General features: G+C 47.0%; 2 protein-coding genes across 3 annotated transcripts; one reads left to right on the forward strand and one right to left on the reverse strand.

The window, feature by feature from the left end:
- Positions 1 to 681: 681 nt before the first annotated feature.
- LOC120950212 (uncharacterized) lies at positions 682 to 1,333 on the reverse strand. Its single transcript, XM_040368069.2, has 2 exons — positions 1,175 to 1,333; positions 682 to 1,109 (listed from the first exon to the last, which is right to left on the reverse strand). Exons 1-2 carry the CDS (start codon positions 1,230 to 1,232, stop codon positions 727 to 729), a joined length of 441 nt encoding a protein of 146 aa, XP_040224003.2. The 5' UTR covers positions 1,233 to 1,333; the 3' UTR covers positions 682 to 726.
- Positions 1,288 to 17,814, forward strand: LOC120950208 (calcitonin gene-related peptide type 1 receptor). Of its 2 annotated transcripts, none has more exons than XM_049605675.1 (10): positions 1,288 to 1,365; positions 6,105 to 6,287; positions 7,884 to 8,016; positions 8,226 to 8,316; positions 9,385 to 9,476; positions 11,240 to 11,366; positions 13,851 to 13,952; positions 15,088 to 15,206; positions 15,903 to 16,083; positions 16,181 to 17,814. In XM_049605675.1, exons 1-10 carry the CDS (start codon positions 1,362 to 1,364, stop codon positions 16,445 to 16,447), a joined length of 1,299 nt encoding a protein of 432 aa, XP_049461632.1. In that variant the 5' UTR covers positions 1,288 to 1,361; the 3' UTR covers positions 16,448 to 17,814. The 2 variants fall into 2 exon arrangements, with proteins under 2 accessions (XP_049461632.1, XP_040224000.1); XM_040368066.2 differs by lacking the exon at positions 1,288 to 1,365 and adding an exon at positions 1,372 to 2,693.
- Positions 17,815 to 18,951: the final 1,137 nt, after the last annotated feature.

Here is an 18,951-nt window from a genome sequence, read left to right on the forward strand (position 1 = left end):
GCCACTGAACGGTGATGTGCAGAAGCGAGAGGTATAGGTGTTTTCACGGAGCAACAAACTCTTGAAGCATCAATGGATGTTGCAAAATTTGGATAATCATTTTTATCACATATAGCCATAACCACTTCAATAGTGAAGCACAATTGGTGCGATAATGTGCAAAAGAAAGCAAATCCTACTGGTGAAATAATTGATTTACAGAATTTTAATACAAAAAAAGACATTTTTCAGACCGAAAGCATATTTATCTGCATACATAAGATAAAACAAGCAGAACAGTTTGAGACGGATAATTCCTAATCCAGCGAAATCAATACAACACTGCAAACTGATGGAGTTCAATCCAGCATTCGAAGGCAACAATAGGAAGCTTTCGTTCGTTGGCCCTTAAGGGTTTACAGGTTCATGCAAAGGTTCATTTTGGATCATGCGTTATAAGATTGGAATTGGGCTGTAGTACTTCATAAGAAAAACACTTAACGCACACATACAAACACACACCGGTTGTAAAACGTATCCAGCAAAACTGTGTGTTTCTGAAAAAAACATTGAGGTGAGTTCTTGCGTCTCATCACATGTTGCCCATCAAGCTCACTATGAAGACGGATTTCGCAGTACTTTAAGGGATTTCTTTCTTTCTTGGTAAGATATCTTTGCACCAACTTGGAAGAAAATTCAACGTATAAAACGTTTCCGTTAAAGAAACTACTAGCTTAGGCACTCTGTTTATTGGAAAACCTTTTGCAGCGCTCCGACCACCAACAGGCTGGCAATCACGAGCACGCTGGCCTTAAAGCTACCGGCCGAATTGCATCCGTCATGCTCGTTGCACCATCGGCAGCCCGTCTGCACACCGATGCGTACCTCGCCCGGACAAACGTCAACCGTATCGTAGGAGCAACCGCGTGCCCTCAGCGTATTGTCATTATCTTGGACCACCAGCTCGAAGCAGCGCATTGCCGGCGACTGGATGATCTGAATCGTCGGCTTGAAGGCGGCCACTCTTACCATGCCGAGGGAGGCCATGCTGGCATCACACTCGACCAGATTCTCCTCACACATACTTTCACTTTCCGTGTGGTCACAGGAGTAGCAGGAAAGGGAAGCAGCTAACCGAAATAACGTGAGAGCGAGTTAGTACAGGACAACGTACTATTCAAGGGTCAAGAATTACCATTTTGTACGATGCACAACACTAAAACACCCGCGAGAATCTGCCTGAAATGAGTCATCGTTAATTGGGAAGAGTAAGGGGTGTTGGCGCTCGAGACACAATTTGACGACAAAATTTGGCTGCAGCGATATGACGGGCACGAGCAACAGCGAAAAACTGGTCGTATCAACTGGCCAGTCTCCTCGAAATGGGTACATTTATCAGTTTTATCAAACTTCTTATCAAAGCGCTTTCGCACATGTGGGCATCCGATAAGGCTGTTACGCGTTGATAGCGATTAGCTGGACTTTTGTGTGGTGTTTGTAGTATTGGGAGACATCATAAAATTTCATTGCTAATAATAACGTGTATTTGGTGCAACTACACTCAATCGCTGTTGCTGTTGAAATGATAACGGACGATGATGTCACGATGTTATTGGGTCCAAAATCCATAGAATTTGGGTTAAATATTAAAATTACAAGATGAGATGCAAGAAGCAATCATGAATAACTCTCTAGTGCACAAAGATTCTATAATATTCTACCATACAGACGGTCAGGGACAAATCGGTTCAATAACGACATTTGAACACGCTGGCGGAAAAAATGGCGGGAAAATAATGGTGCGTAAAACGAGAGAGCGAGTACTCAATCGGAATGAGTAAAAACAATGAAAAATGCTCTTTTCATTCTCATCCGTGCTCACCGGCGTCGTTTAGTAGGCGCTTCTCCACCATCTCGCGTTCTCTCGCGCTCTTAACTTAGAAGCAACAGCCAGTACCAGGCACCTCCATGGTCGGTACTGCAGGGAACATCCCAGAGTGCTACACTCCGGTCCGGTCGCTATGGTAGCGCCCGTGATAGAGCATGGTCGTCGTCTACAGCGTTGATCAGCGTTTCATCCTGTCAGTTGCTTGGGACTGCTGGATGTAAGCGGATCTCAGGGGCCGGAGAACCATCAAACCAGCCACTCACCCACCGTCGTCGATGATAGTGTGTTTGGGTTAAATTTTGAACCGTTTTGTCAACTGTTGGTGGGGCCACAATTGTTGATAACGAAGTGCAATGGTACATTAAGCTAAGCGAAGGGAAGTGATAGTGTGGAGGAAAGCGGCGGATAGTTAGTTGTCTTGCGAAGAAGCGGGCAACGGACGCTCCAAAAGACGTCGTGGAATGGCAGCGGCCACTGGTGATTAACTGGTGTGAAATTGCGTGTACAGTTACGATCGAGCATGTTGTAGGTGTATGGCAATAACGAACCTCGAGACGCAACTCGAGCATCGTCCCAGCCACTGGGCCGGCGGCAGGTGAGCCAGACTGACTGGCTGTTGAATAAATAATTCGGCAAAGCTTTTACTGTGAAGCCAAGTGAAGGAAAGTGGATAATTGAATGTGCAAGCATTAATCTGCAGCGTGCTGCTCATCGGGGTAATTGAAATTGCGGCAAGTGTTTCCGAGATTTCGCGGGCGCGCGAGCTTGGCCAAGATGACGATCCGGGAGGACGCGGCGGAGCTGGTGCGCGTTGATCTTGCGAAAGGTAAATATTTGAATTTACAATGACCGGGGCGACACTGGAAATATGTATCACTGCAAAGGTGTTATTTGACTTTTGACGAAGCTGTCAAACATCAAACATACCTTAATGAGTTCGGATGAAGAACGCTTTTGATGGCAGTTCGCTTACGCTATTTATTTGGTTTGGGGCCCGCAGAACCCCAAAGTGATCCGAGCAAACGCTGCTTAGTGAAATACAGGCAATGCGGGCCATGCTGTGGATTCGATGTGTTGTTGGTTTGCGCGTTGCTAGTAGGACAAGGAAACGGGCTACTAGATTGAGGCGCGCGAGAGGGGCGCGATAATGTTGACAATGTTGCCAAAAGCGCACGAGCGCACGAGCCGTGTCCACCATTCACCGGTTTCGTATTTCTAATGGCATTTTCTTCACAATAAATTGAACCGCGCTGATGGAATGTCCATCAATTTCCGGAAAGATAAACAACACGAAACCAACACGATCTGCGTTTTGCGTTTTGGCCGCGTAATTGTGGCGGTGCTGTGTTTGGTTCAAAGAACGCGCTATCGTCGAATCTATTCGTCTGTCACGGAAAAGGACAGAAGCAAACCAAAGGGAAAGGAAGAGCAAGAGAGCACAAGAGGACTATTATTTCGGTAAAATAACCCGGCACCTTTTCCGGCCAGCCTGCAGGACTAAATTCAAGAGATTATAAGCATTATCGCGCGCCTGTTAATCCCCTTTCGTCCTTTGTAAGCGGAAAAGAAATTAATCTCGCTTTAATTGCATTTGTTCAAGTGTCGCGCCTCTTGTTGCACGTTCTAGGTAAAGGATGCCCGAGCGCTTGATTATAATGGTGCAATGAGTCGCGCACAATGAGCATATTACATCCTCCGTTGATTTTCCCCCGCTTTTGACTTCCCCCACCGGCTTTACACCGGATTGAAAAAGCTTTCTGGAAAAGGTTCCCCGCACACACACTGTACAGGTGAGAAATGTTAAAGTTGAAGGTGAGCAGCAGCGATGTAGTAATGAAGGTTGATTTAGAGAGCAACGGGGCAACAGCAACAGGCCTCAACCGGCCCCGCAGGCGACGGTATCGAATTGCAATTTCCGACAAGACGGAAGGATGCCGATTGACGGGGGCGGCTGTAGTATTTGCGCTGGTCCTTGGGGCGGCGTACCAGTTGCTAAATAGCAGATCCAAGGGCCAAAGAGTGCCACTGTTTTGATGAACAACCACCAGCACCAGCACCAGCACCGGCTTTCGGTTGATATCTACCGGAGTGTGGTGTACAAATCAAACTCCCTAGCTTTAAGGTAATTAAACAAGGAGAAAAGATAATGAATTTGTTGTCGCTAATGAGAATTCTATCCCACCATGCTATGCTGTGCGCCGGTACTACAGGCAAAAATAAATAACTAATGGATCGTGAACGATAATAACATTTGGTACGCATTGATGGGAAAAGGGAGACAGATGGAGAGAGAGGGGGAGAGAGTGTGTGTACGGGGAAAAGGAAGATTATCCCAAGGGCTAATTAGGATTATATTAATAAAAGGGGCAAACTGTCAGTGGGTTGACGGCTAACGAGTATCCAACTATCATCATCTAACTATTTGGAGTGGGTTTTTAGTGATGCGACAAGTACGTACCATGCACGGATATCAGCACGAATCGATCAGTTCTTCGGCGGTAATTTTAAATATTCACAAGAACAGTGTTGCAATAAATAGTTGCCGCTAGAGAAAGAGAGAGAGTAAACTGGTTCCAATTAAGGCAAATCCTCTTAACCAGAGCTGTGAGACGAGTAGTGCAGAATATGTTCATTCATATATCACCCACACCTTAATCTTCTTAAAGAGAACGACCTGGCACGCTTCTTCTTGTTGCGCGTATCGCTGGTAACGCAGGTTCACGCAGCCCTTTTTCTCGAACGATAGATGTTTATGATGTTTATGATGATGGCGTACAGCGAAAAGGAATCACGGCGCACTGAAGCAAAAGAATTCATGGAATGTGTACACTTTTTGGTGTGAAATATGGCACCGCGCACTGTGTGCGATTGAGGTGTGCACGGGGGAAAATGCGTTACAAAGTAAAGAAGCAGCATAGTCGTGTGTGGAGAGATGGAAAAAAGGCGATCGGAATGTGATTTCCCAGCAAAACAGCTCCCCGGTGGTTTATGTGTGTGTGAGAGAGAGAAAGAGAGGAAGACACAGCTTGCTAAGATGTGGAGCAGCGCTTAGAACGTTGATAAGCCATTAGTAGCGAACGACCAAAAGACTCGCATCAGAGTGTCTGTTCTTTTTTCTTTTATTACGCCACATATGAATCATTGAACGGGAGTTCAATTCGCTTGAAATTAGCACTTTTTGCATCGTACGCTCGTTCCACGGCTTTCGGTCGTGTCGTGGCCGGAGGCAAAAGGCACATGCCGAAGGAAATACACATTGGCAAAAATGGCAGAAGCGAGTAGCTGCTCTGATCAGGGATTATACATCTTCATCCGCTGTGATGTAGTAATTCGTTTACGAACAGATAAGACACCATTTCAAGCGTGGTAATTCCCTTTCAGAATATGGATGTTAATAGATGGCTGCGTGTGAGTGAGCTTACTTACGATCAGCAGTTCAATCCTTGGGTCCTTTTATGCCTCTTTTTTCTCCATCCATTGGCAAATGTCGCATCAACGGATGATTTCAATGTAAAAAGTGTTTATTTGACCTCTGGAGTGCTTAAAATGAGTGAAAGTGAGGGAATTATTGGAAAAATTGCATTACCCAATTAGTGCGCGCATTCGGTGAAGCGTATTAAAAAAGAGGGGTGAAGTAGTAATTGATAGCGTGAACCAATTTTCCAACGTGCATTTCGCTCTTCTGTTTTCTCTGATTTTAATACTCACTCGTGCGAGAATGTATTTACACTGTGTTGATAGGAGAGATAGGAAAAAGACAAAGTGATAGAGCGCACAGGACAGCAACAACAGGTGCATTTGATTACCGAATAGATCGGAAACGGATAGATCGGAGTTTTTGTTTGTTACATTTTGTTGTAAAGTTACGTATTGTTTTGTAAATGAGAAGTAAAGGATTTCAAATAGCACTCGTATCGTAACTGTAACACTATTGCAATCAATCAACTTGCATAATATGTTACGATTGCGAGTTTTTCCAGATAAATCAACAGCAAATTCGTTTTTCCATCCCTTCCCCCCCTTCTCAATGACCAGTTTGAATTCCAACAGTCGAAGGTCGAAATCGAGAAAATAGCATCAAATTCGATCCTGGTCATCAATGGCCATATCAAATTAAGGCAGAATTGATCAAATTTCGCACATTACACGCGTCGTGTGTGTGAGTGAGTGTGAGTGTGAATGTGTGTGTGTGGACGTACGTACGTGCTAAGCAGCTTCTTCACTACTGTTGTTACAGCGAACGGGAGCGCCTACTTTGGTCAGACGGGCATGATCGACGCTGGAGGCAGAGTAGGCGACGGACAGGATGGACAGATACAGTTCGATAGGCTCGAGTTCGAAAGTCCGGAGGATTTGATGCGCCATCTCTACTACACCTGCATGCGGTCAAACACGAGCGAGCCACCGTGGACCACCGATGGTAAGTTTGATTGTGGCGCCGATGATGGCTGGCGGAAGCTTAACTAAATCATTGTCGTCCCACCTATGGTAAGGTGCGACCTCGGAGGACGAATCTTTTCAGTTGGTGACTCGAAATTTACTGCAGAGTAGGAATTATTTAGAAAAAAAAATAAGTAAGAGCGAGTAACTGCTAATCTCGATGGGAGTTTTCCTTGCCTGTGAACTTGAAACTTTCGGACGAGTTTTCTTCCCAGGCTCCGTGTATACCCGACGCCCGTACGCCAAAGGCACGGCCTGCTGCGGAAGGTGTCGGTCTGCGGGCACTAAAGTTAAACGTGTGGGAAAGGAAAGACTGGTCGGACTTGCACCATCGGAAGCTAATCGCGTTTGACAGTGGCGTGTTTTAAACGGAACAAGGTGGTGTAGCTGAAATTGAGTTACAGCTCAAGTTAAGTTGGGGTGAAAAGTCGAGCGTAAAAGTCAAAGGCTCAACGTGCTCGGCACCGGAGCCCGACCGATTGGCGCTGAACTGACTGCAGAAGAGGACGACCCCAGGCGAAGATTGTGGGGAATCGAAATTGATTCCCGTTTCCAGGTGTTGCTGTGCTGTGGCCATCCATTCCGGACGCTTCTCGGATCTTCCTTCGGAAGGGAAGTTGAACGATGAATCTTTCAAATTGGTGGTCCGTGGTCCGTGGTTAGCACACTGTGAGTCATTCGCTTTTAACTTTGTTGGAAGGGAAGTAGTAAAACTTCCTTCGAATGACATCTCGGGCCGCGGGTGTGTTTGTTAGGCGGATAAATAAGAAAATGAATAGCTTCTGTTAAGTTTGACTGTAAATTGGAATGTATAGTGTTTTGCTTGAAATCAATCATAATTGTAGGAAATAGAGCTCCACTGTTCAGGCGGCTTTTTCCACCAGCTCAACGATGGCTTTGTGCAAATGGAGAAGCACTACACCGAATGAACGAATTCGCCCGCACGATGAGTCGAGCATTACAATGTAAGCCCCATTGGTTTGGTTCGAGATGGCTGGGATTTGGACGGGAAAGAGTAATGTTTATGAGCTGCAGACCGGAGCATTAACACGGACGATTTAATTCGTGAATGGCTTCGTATGGTTTGTTTTTGCCAGGAGCTTTCTGGCTTCCATCCGCAGTAACGAGCGCCATTAATATTAATCTGCGTCGGTGGAATAAATGATTCCCACAATGTGTCGGTGTTTGGTGTGAATTCAACCGGAATGTGTAAACTCGATTGAACTGAACCCGGCAACTCCAAAGACGAGGGTAATCCGTTGTTCCCCAAAATTCATTGACAAATTCGGAGGGAATGAATGTCTATGCGATGAAGTAAACTCCAGCGCTATTTATATTGTGATACGTGATAAGAATGTAAAGCCCAAGCTCAAGAACTCAGAGCTTCAGTGACACATCTGTAGTAACGTTGTAAAGCAAACATGCCAAATGCATTAGATAGTGCTCGAATCCAGGCATTAGTGCCATTTTGAAGCCGTCTTTGCCGTGGTCCATTAGACGTATGGTGCGGAAACAGTGAACCTGCAAGTGGGATGGCCCTTTAGTGTAGGTTTGTTTTGACATTCCGTTTTTACAGGTAGTACGGTGTTTTGCCCGCGCCGGTTCGACGGATGGTCCTGCTGGGAACCGACGCTGGCTGGGACGGTCGCGGAAAACTGGTGCCCAAAGTTTGTGCTAGGCTTTGATCCACGGCGGCTCGCCTATCGCACGTAAGTAGCACGTGATCTGGCTCCGAAACCTCTTCCAGCTTCCCGTCGAGTTTCCCCACTCCCTTGAGCGGTGATGGTGCTTTGCTCGAGGGAAATTAGCTTATGTATTTACCCCTCCCAATTGCTGCTTGCCGGTATGGGGCATGGAATGGAATGGAATGTGTTACATGTTTTTCTTCTTCTATTTTACACATACACGGCTCACACAGATGTCATGAGAATGGGTCCTGGTTCGTACATCCACACTCCGGACGGGAATGGTCCAACTACACCAACTGTATCGACACGGAAGATATGCAGGTACGGTACCGGGGCAGTGGGTCACAGGGGGTTGTTACTTCATTAGTTTGCGTATTATTTTCAAATTTCACCCATAACCCCCCTCAGTTCTCGTCTGAGAAAGGTGTTTGTACATGAAACGATAATTAAATTACAATCATTCTTGTGTGTCCCTCATCAAACGTCATCAGCCCTTGTTGATGCCGTCCTAGCCACAGGAAGTGTTCGCGCGATATGGCGATAAAGTAAATTTGACAACATGAGTAATGATGTACAGAGTCTCGATCCGGACACACACACACACACACACTGGTCAGACGATACCCCCACCAATGTGAGACGTTGTGTGGTTTGGCCATTAGTTTTATCTCGCTTGCTTCTTCAACGGGCGATAAATTGATTGTTGTTTAGGCTACTGGGGAAGGAGACAAGAACATAAGACGGCGATACAGCAAGCTGTCGATTAGTCGATCGAGACGACGGGCATACATCGACTCCTTTGTTTGACTGACTTGACTCTCTTTGGTGAGCTTTGTCGTTCGTAGCAACGTGGTGGGACGCAGGGGGGGGATTGTGTTGTCATTTTTGGGTGTTGTGAGACCAGTCGCCGCCTGCTCTGGTAAGCAATCAACACGTCCCGGCGACGACATCATCCACACCATTTGCTCGCGCCCGTTGATGTGATGCGGTTAATAAGAATGTGCAAAAAAAGAAAAAAAAAGAACCACCATAACATTTATGCCCGATTACGTCGACGTTTGAATGTTGATGCGCTTGATTTGAGCTTTGCGCAATGTGTTTTTCATCTCATTTCTTTCAAACAAATCCAAACACGACGGGACTGTGGGGACTTTTGGGGCTTGGGTAGAACATCTTTTCTTGTGTGTGTGTGTGTGTGTGTGTGTGTGTGTTGAGATGCTTTGGCATATAATTTTGTCATATTGTTGAACTTCATCCCTAACACGCGCGCGACCCCCCCATTTCCCAGGGACAAGTACCGCGGGCGTATATCGTACAGCGAGCGCATGTGGCATGTTTACCCTCATTTAACTTTACGAATTAATGTTTTGAATTCAATTTTCCTTCCAGCTTCGTCGGTTGGTAAACGACATCTACATCGGTGGATACACGGTTTCGTTCTTAACGCTAATTATATCACTGTGTATTTTCCACAGCTTTCGGTAAGTTTGCCACCAGCTTCTCCAGCACGCTGCATATAAAATTCGCTTTAAAGATACAATTTCTAACAACTCCCAGTACAGGGACACAGAACCACATGTCCAGCAAAGCATAGCGTGTCTAGTGATGTAGTTAATGCTCCTCCTCTCCTTCCTATCTATGTCACCGCTGACGAGAGTATGTGATCATCATTTGTCCGAAATATCTTGTCCTCCTCCTTTCATCCCCCGCGTGCGCATCCCCGCACAGAGCTATTCTGGCACAAGGCAGAGTCGCTGTTTTTTGGCTGATGGATAGATACGGCCAAAATGCCACACACACACAATGTGAATTGCTTCAATCGTGGTCGTTTGAAGATGATTGATGATAACTAGTTTTTCTATTTGAGTTGACTTACGGTGAGTGAAGCGAATCCGACAGCCATAAGGGAAAGCTTCCGCATTTTATATGTTTTTCTTTCTTCAGTCCCACTTTATGGCGCCAGATTTTATTTTCAGGGCTCAATGGTGGAAATGGTCGAAATTCGCCGACCTACAATAAGATGGAAAGCTTCAAAAGTCGATGCGAAAACCGCCATTCCAGTCAGTCAGTCAGCCAAGTCAAGTCAGTTAGCTGACCATCGGTTGAATAATTGATCGCCGTTGAAATGCTATCTATCCCGCTCCCCAAACGCTCAACGACGAATGGAACACGTGCAAAAGTATTTTTCTCCGCATTTCAACAACGAAAACATGGAAAAACATGGAAAAACGGATGCTAAATCCTTCTTCGGTTACATCACTTCTGGAAAAGCGGATGTACCACGACCATGATGATACTGGATTTTCGCGGAATGTGGTGGTTTGAAATGGACGTTTTTTTTTTGTTTGCCTTCTATGTTTCCGCCAGTGGAACTGAATCTCTCGGCCACCACGAACCCCCCTCCCCCTCTTATTAAACCGCCTTTAATGCGCTGAGTGTGAATGAGTGTTCAAAAAGTTTGTATTTTTGCACGATAAATCTCTAACCGGACGGAAATTTGAGCGCTGCGGTTGTTGGCTATTAACGGGGCAGTGGTACACTACAGGTACTTTTTGCTGTTGAGTTTGGTTTGGGTTGGTTTTAAGTGCTCCCAGTGGAATACCCAGTGGAATTGCCGCAGAACGAGGGATGTGAATCAGGAGAAAGTGTCAGGTTCTTGTGGACTCTTAATCAATCTTTATTCTGAAGTGTTGCTCTGGTCAGTTGCGTGGAGTGGTGAACTGTTTCCACTGGCTTGTTCGTTAACGCGTTGGCGACGCCATGTCAGCGAGGGAGTGGAGAAGAGGGGGAGGGGGGGGAGGGAGTGTAATTTGTTGTTTTTGAGCCATTCTGGGGAGCAGCGTGATGGCCACTTGAGAAAATTAAGCATCGCAACAGTGATCGTGCCGTCCGTGCCGCCAGTGCCAGTGTCAGACACGGTTAAATTTCGTACCACAGCAACACAAGGGCACCGAGGAAGAGAGTGGTGGCGAGGAGGTCAAGAAGGTGGCAAGCATTATGTGCCCTTCACATCGTTAAACATTCATCTCGAAGAAGCTGGTTCTGCTGGGCAAGCAAAGGGAAGGCAAATTGAAAAACTTTAGTCGACAAATGGACGACAGACTGGCCGAGAAAATCCAAACCATCGGTCACTGCTCTGCTTCTCGGTGTATATTTTTATCGAACATTTCGTGTAATGTTTAGCTTAACGTAGTTTTCAACTGTTTCTCTTTTACTCTCTCTCTCTCTCTCCCTTTCTTGGCAGCACGCTGAAATGCACCCGCATACGGATACACATCCATTTGTTCACCTCCTTGGCGCTAAGCTGCCTGTTCTGGATCGTCTGGTACAAGTTTGTCGTGGAGGATCCGGATGTCCTAAATGCAAATACGGTAAGCCCTTGGCAGATGGAAGATGGAAGGTAATGGGTTGTACCGAAAAAGGGTCTTCCAATTTGCGTGATTTGTACGGGGGTCGTCGGTCCCCGGTCCGCTGGGGATATTAACGTTCGATCCTTCGAGCTAGAGAGTAATGTATGGTGGTGTGTTGTTCGCTCGTAGTCGTTTCGGTCGTTACTAGTTGGTTTGTTCAGGTTGTAAGCTAATTCATGAACAATGCAGACTCAGAAGAAACCTCAGAGAAACCCTCCCATCGAAGAAAAGGTGTGCAAAAGGTGTTCCCGGTGCTGCTGGTATGGAAATTCCTGGTGCAATCGTTCGTACCAATGTACGTTCTGCGTGAGCAACAGGCGTGTAAAACACACAAAAGCGACAAGAGATGCCAACAATTTAGAGGTGGGGTGGTGAATTCCATTGTACACCTCGGAACATAATGTTGTTCCCCGACACCGACTTGGCAAGTGCAGATCGTGAGGCCAAGCAAGAAGTCCCACGGCAGAACGGAGAAGGAAAAGAAGCATTATCATAAGCCAAAAGAGCAACAAAGCGAGCGGCACATGAGGGAACTTTCTTGGTGACAACAAACCTGTGCGGAATACATGATGCAAAGATGTGCGCCTTGGACAAGGGAAAACTAAAGATCGCAATAGAGAAACGGCGCTCGTAATCAGAACTAGAAAACAGAAGGTAAGCCATGCTACGGACGGACGAGCGTTCTACGGCAGCGTTCGGGGCTGCTTATTTATTTAAAACTTGTATTATGTTTTTTTCGCCTCTAGCTGCTTCGTTGGAGGTGCTCTTGCGAGGCAAAAGCCTGAAGTTGGTTGGCCCGCTAGACCGGAAAAGCGTTTTAATAACATAAAGTTGGGGTGCGAAAAAATGCGCCCTTTATGCCACACGCCGCCGTGTTCTAGGAAGGGAAATAAATTCATTTAGTCAAGGCTCGTTTTGTAGCAGCAGCATCACCGGTGATGGCGTTATTTTGCCTCTATCGCGTAATTTCCTTGTTGCAAGAAAATATATGGCAAAATGGGCTAGGACAGGACGCGGAGAAGGCCGTGACATAGCCGGGCTTGTGGCCCACTGAACTGTTGTGGCACCTGATCGAAGCCGAACGCACATTTCGCTGGCGTTTGATTGTAGGCTTCACCGAATGATGTGTCCGAATGATGATAATTAACGATTGCAGGCAGCCTTTGAACTGAGCGGCGTTGATTGGAATATGCCTGAAATCGATGCAACTGTAAACCATATGATGCGGTTTGGTGATGTATCAGCAGCGGGTCCACGGTAATTAGATTAATTTTCGTTCGACTCGTTCGGCGTGAGAGATCAAACGATTGAATGGGAACGCGTCAAACACGATACATTGATTGGAAGCCCCGCAAAAAGTAATGTAAATCATAACAGAACGAGCATTTAGCATGGAAATTCAATGACGCGTCAGATACATTCGTTTAATGCGGATTATGTCCGTAGGCAGCAATCAGCATGATTCAGTGGGCAAAACCGGAAACGTTGAAGAGCTTAAATTGGTTAGTTTTGGTACACACTCGGCAGATATTTGGTCACTTTTTTATGCCCTTTGAGTTTATACATGTTCCGTCCACTTGGTTATTTCCCCTGCTAAAGATGGCAACGTTTTGGCACGTTTTAGTGCTTCTTTGGTGGAAAAGCTTACAGAGTAGCGGAGAATAAAAACAACAACGAACGCTGACCTTGCTGGGCGCAGAAGGATGAACCATATTTCACACCTTATACTCTCTGTGCAACAGATGCGCAGGTTTAGTGTTTGCCCAAGTGGTGGTCGTACTGCGTTGATACGGCACAAATCGTGTGAGTTTGTGTGCAGTCCTGCATGAGGTTTCCGGACAGAATGGCAGAATAAACCCCAACAAGGATGTAGGCAGGAAAGCGGATGGACATTTGTTGGTTAATTGAGAGAGAAAATAACATAAAGCACATTTTTGGTGCAGTATCAAGGGTAAATCCTTCACACACCACCGGGAGGAAGATGCATGTTTTATGGTGTTTTTGTACAGAGACGAACGTGAGCGTGGGTTGGAAGTGCTTCTGCTGCTGCTGCTGGCTGTGATTAGTTTCGGCATAGTTTGCGTCATTGTGCTCGAAACCCACATGTTGTGCGGGTTAGAAACTTTGGAGGTCGTTGTGGCACACTTTTACCGCACTTTCAAGTGTGGTGAAGATAATTGTTAAAGTTAGAGCAAAGCCAAAAGATGGACAAACTGACCAGTACAACGCATTGGCGCGGTTGTGGGTTAATTTCCCCATGGATAGATAGATTGGGGGGAGTTGGGGGTTTAACTCTACTCGTATTTCCTGGCACTTACTCCTGCCGATCTATCTCTCTCTCTCCCTCTGTTTCTTGCCTTTTCCGATCCATCACCTCAGCCATTAACCTCAATTTGCGTTACTGTTCCGGGAAATTCGTGTGCTTACAAACAATCTTCTTTGCAGGGTTGGTGCGTCGGGCTGCACATTCTGCTACACTACCTGATGCTGGTTAATTATTTCTGGATGTTCTGCGAAGGACTACACCTGCATCTTGTGCTAGTTATAGTAAGTATACGCGCACACCCAGGAGATATACCCCGGGGTCGGCGTGAGTGTCATCGGTACTGTGCGCCTCCCGGCTGCTCGAGATTATCGAAGAACATTGGATCGGTTTGTGTTGTCTGGGCAACCGTGTGCTGACACTGGCACACTGACTGAGCACACTGGCTGAGCACACTGCAGTTGGAAGTTGGAACCAAGCTATCGATGTGTGTAAGACAGATAAGTAGGCATGGAAAGCGGGTACAAAGTTAATTTCACACCCTTCGCCAGGCTTGGTTGTGGTGGTTGGTGGTCAGGTCAACTTTTGCCAACGATTAAGCCGTACGTCAATTGACTCGTGTGTCCTTTTTGCGAATTAGTTATGTGTGTGGGTGTGTGTGTTTTATGATGGCTGGTGATAACTTTATACAGTGTGTGACTTCATTCAAAACTTCCCGCCGCAAATTCAGTGCGCCATACTCTAACGTGAACTATCGCATCGACCCGTCGTTCGGTCGTTCCGGTGTACGGGGGGTGATCGAAGAATGAGGTCATTTCCTCATTGGAGCACATTTTCTCTTCGATTAGGATGTCGCACGATGAGGACACGACAGCGACGACGAAGTTGTTTGCTGAAACCGGTCACCGGCACCAGGCCGGATGATGGCCATCAGAACAACACCGGTTCTGCACAGTCCCCGGAGGACTTTCGAAACCACCAAACCAACCAACCAACCAACAGACACACACACACACATACTCGGACGTACGACACTGCTATCTTTGCAGCCTGTTGCTTTCGCTGAAACGGGGGTATCGTCTTCCCGACAGCTGTCCTTGCCATTGCCACCCAGCGCGCTCCGTCCTCCGTGTTCTTCGTGTGTCCTCAGCAAAAAGCTGACTTTGGTCAGGCCGGGGAGTGAACATATCGTGCCGTGTGCTGTCCTGGGGTGGTATGTGGTTTTGGTTGCCTGAGATTGATTCATGCCGCCCGAGCGCCAGAGCGACCATTTCCCAGGGTTGGTGCCGTTTGCTTCCCTTTTCTGTTCGATTTAATTCCATTCGTTTGATTTTTCCGCTTTTCCACCGACGACATCACATACGTACGGACGCGTTTCTCTCCGTTTTTTTCCGTGTGTTGTTGACTGCCGGCAAAAAGGTCTTCATCAAGGATATTGTCGCAATGCGTTGGTTCGTCACGATCGGCTGGATATTGCCGATGGTGCTGGTGAGCCTGTACGCCCTCGTCCGCAACACGCAGCCACTCGATACGGAGCAGTAAGTATTTTACGACACACAGTGATACATTTTCAGAGCGTTGGCTCGTACTCTTTTTTTACGAGATTGTTTGCGATACTTCGGAATTAGATATATTGACGTGGCAGGTTTATATGAGAAGACCCAACAGATAGAGGAGTGTGAGATAAGAGGGAAGTTGTTTGGGTTAAGGTTTTCCCCTTCTTTATCATTGGCCCCGGAATGGAGCGAGGTAAAGTTTTCGTCTGCCTTCTGCACGCTTTTATGGGCACCAAAACTGGAAGGGGGGCGTCTCCCCCCCCCCAGTTACCCTCCTGTATGATGGATTATGAGCAGCAGTAGCATCCTAATTGATTGGGTGTTGATGGTCGACGAAGCAGGAAATAAATGTGGCTTTATGAGATTGTTAAGAGGAAAATAGGATCGTTGCACCGTGTTCAATGTAAACCGAAAAAGCAAAAGGTGTCAGGCCTTCGGTACGTGACAGGGAAACGGAAACATCGTAAGGTAGGAGCGACGCAAACTGAGCAAAATAAGAGCGGATGGTTGGTTTTTGCGGTGATTTTAGGAGCTTGTTTTAGTCATACCGTACTTGATAGAGGCAGTTAAGATACTTCCGCTGATTAGGCTTGTCGATAGGGACAGGTTTAGGTACCTCCAACGATTTCTATTGCCAATCTTTCGTCCAATCTGATGATGACCTTTACACCTTTCCAGCTGCTGGATGAACGAAAGCCATGCCATGTGGCTGCTGACGATTCCGGTGTGCTTTTCGCTAGTGGCCTCACTGGTGTTTCTTATCAACGTCGTCCGGGTGTTGCTGACGAAGCTAAGCTCCACCTCGCCCCATCCAGCACCGCTCGGACTGCGGAAAGCGACGCGTGCCACCTTGATTCTCGTGCGTATTCTCTTCCGACTGCGGAGACTGCTCAATTATTGCCAATTTCCTAACACCGGGGTCCGCGTCGTCTCCTTTTTCCCGCTGCCCTTTACAGATTCCCCTGTTTGGTCTGCAGCACATCCTGCTGCCGTTTCGACCGGAGAAGGGCTGCTCGCTGGAACGGTACTATCAGATCGGGGCCGCCCTGCTGATCAGCCTGCAAGGTTTGTGCGTTTCGTGCCTGTTCTGCTTCGCAAACCACGACGTCATCTTTGCGGTACAGTGCTACCTGAGCCGATTTTTCCCCGACCTCGTGACGCACCCGTTTCTCGAGAGCAACGGTGGGCAGCCGGCCACGCAAAGCCGCGACGTGGTCGTATGACTACTGAACGCGCGTCGCTCCACACCGACGAGTATAAGCCCGCGCGAAGCGACTCCCCGCGAGCTGGCCCAGTGTGCCGTCTGAGCCGTGTGTCTGTTGCTGTTGTGTCGTGTTGTTGTCGGTGGAAAAGGAAAAACCCAACGCCAGAGTATTCGTTGGTTGCGGTCAACGAAATCGCCGTAGGTGTCCTTCGCGATGGCGAGATTTTGGGGGTTCAACTCGCATGATGTATGTGCTGCTATGAATCCGTTTGGTGTTCGTATTTCGGTGTTTCTGTGGTAAATAATGTGACTGCGTGTACAAAATGTAATGTTCCTGAGGCACAAACACAAAAGTGTAGCGAGAAGGTGGTGGCACGGAATCCGCTACCTTTCGGGTGACTAAAAATATGTTTAACAATACTAGCTGCAAGCGGAGCGTTGGCCGCATTCAGGACTGCATCCTGTAGCGCACATCCGGCGCCCGAATTGGGTGAACGAAGAGAGAAATAAAGAATATTTTTACAGCTTGAGTAACAGCGGCAAAAGGCGTTTTCGTTGCCGTTGACGGTGTTCAAATGCAAACCGTGAGAACTTTCCAGGAATCGCTTATCGGTGCAGTAGGGGAACGGCCGGGAACGGGTCGCACGGTAAAGGTAAATCGATTTCGTTCAATTTTCAAACAGCAGGTACAAGCAAAAATAAAATATTACCTATCGACATACGTACCATTCCCGGCCGTGACTTCAGGTATGGGTTTGCAGCATTGGGATGGCAAATGGAAATATGGAGACACGAGTATGTGGCTCGAGACGATCGGTTGTAGGATTAAATTTTCATAAGAAACGTTTCGTACGGGCCATGCAAAGCAAAGCGGCAACACTGGAGTTGATTGCATTGCGTACGGGGCAGTTACAGTGTAATGTGGTGCGATTTGTTGACTTTTTAATGATTAACTTGTCTTTTCTTTATACAGTACACAACATTTCGAACCAAACTTACGAGTGATAAGAGGTGGGGGATTGAATTGATATGAAGAACCTTGACATCGGTCCGTAATCAGGTCGACATGCCTGGATGCTGGGTGGATCGAAGTGCAAGCAGTTGACGTGTAGAGGGCGCTGTTCCGTATAACAAACTGTACGCCACAACTGTTATACCAAACAGTCGAACAGAGAGTGACGTAAGTACAGTTGAACAGATTGCTACAAGGTGCTTGTGATTTACGTTGATATTCTATTGTTGTAGTGATTTCCACCTTCAATCTTTAGTTTAGTTGTAAGTGTATCTAACAGGAGATCATTAAAATAGCATTATCACACAGTTGGAGAGAAAATCATTTCAATTACATCTACCGCAACACCAAACTAAACCCCTGATGATGATGATGACGATGCTAGAATGGTTTGCAGAGGCCTCTTTGATTGGATTCAAGCGCCTGTTTCAAACTGATCAAACTGACCATCAGTTTAGAATGGAGCGTACCAGAGGACACTTGGCTGTGGCCGTAGCGATTGTGGCAATACTGTTGATTGAATCCTCCAGACCGTCGTTGCTGCTCTCCAACCTGCACTTTACGGCACGCTGGATGAGAGACCAACGACACCGCTGGAACGTTCTGGCACGGTGGTATCCATGGTTGTACGCGGCCGATAAGCAACTGCCAGCAGCGAGTGGTGCCAACATTTGTGCCAACAACGAAACATTTGCCCTGTTCGATAGGCCGTGTGGCAAATCTTGCGGCACGTATGGCCAGATTTGCCCATATGTGCGACACAGCGGATGTGTTTGCACACGGGGGCATGTGCGGAACGAGAGCGGCCAGTGCATACACTACACGGATTGTACGAAAACGCTAGATGACGTGGAGTTTTTGCATTGACGCGGGGAGATTGCACTGTAGGGAATAATGCTTTGAATAGTTATGTTTTAGTGTGTTACCGATGCTAAGGCAGTGATGCGTTCAACTATCAGCATCAATCAGTAGGTATGCTTAGAAGGGTGGTTTGTTAGGTATCGTTCACTTCTGTTCATCTGCTCCAGTTGAAGAAGTTTGTATAAGTGACTAAGCTGGAGAAGCTGGTACTTGCACATGTGTTTTAAAGCACCCGGCCATTTCCCCTAATATTTGCGGTAGGTCGACGCCCAAGGGCATGTGAATGAAATCTGTTGCGTTTCAGTATTACCAAAATCGTATATAACGGCCCCAAAACATGCCAACCATATTCAGTTCAGTCGAAAGGCTTCCAAGAAAACAATCACCATGAAACTGACTTACATTTTCTACATCTTCCTGGGCATTATGCTTATCCTGGTAAGACATTTCTGTGCATTTCCGTTTGCAGGTGGAGTGTGTTCCTAACATCTTTTTTTTCTCTCTCTCTCACACCTTTCAGAGCGTTGTTGACGCACAGCGCCCCGGCAGTAGCCGCTCGCCAGCTAGCCGCACTCCCAGGACGCGCAAGCCGACCCGTGTGTGGCCGAAGCGCACCCGCCGCACGAGAACGACCAAAGCCGTCCGCCCGA

Source organism: Anopheles coluzzii, chromosome 2 (genome assembly GCF_943734685.1).
Source record: "Anopheles coluzzii chromosome 2, AcolN3, whole genome shotgun sequence".
NCBI classification, from domain to species: Eukaryota; Metazoa; Arthropoda; class Insecta; order Diptera; family Culicidae; genus Anopheles; species Anopheles coluzzii.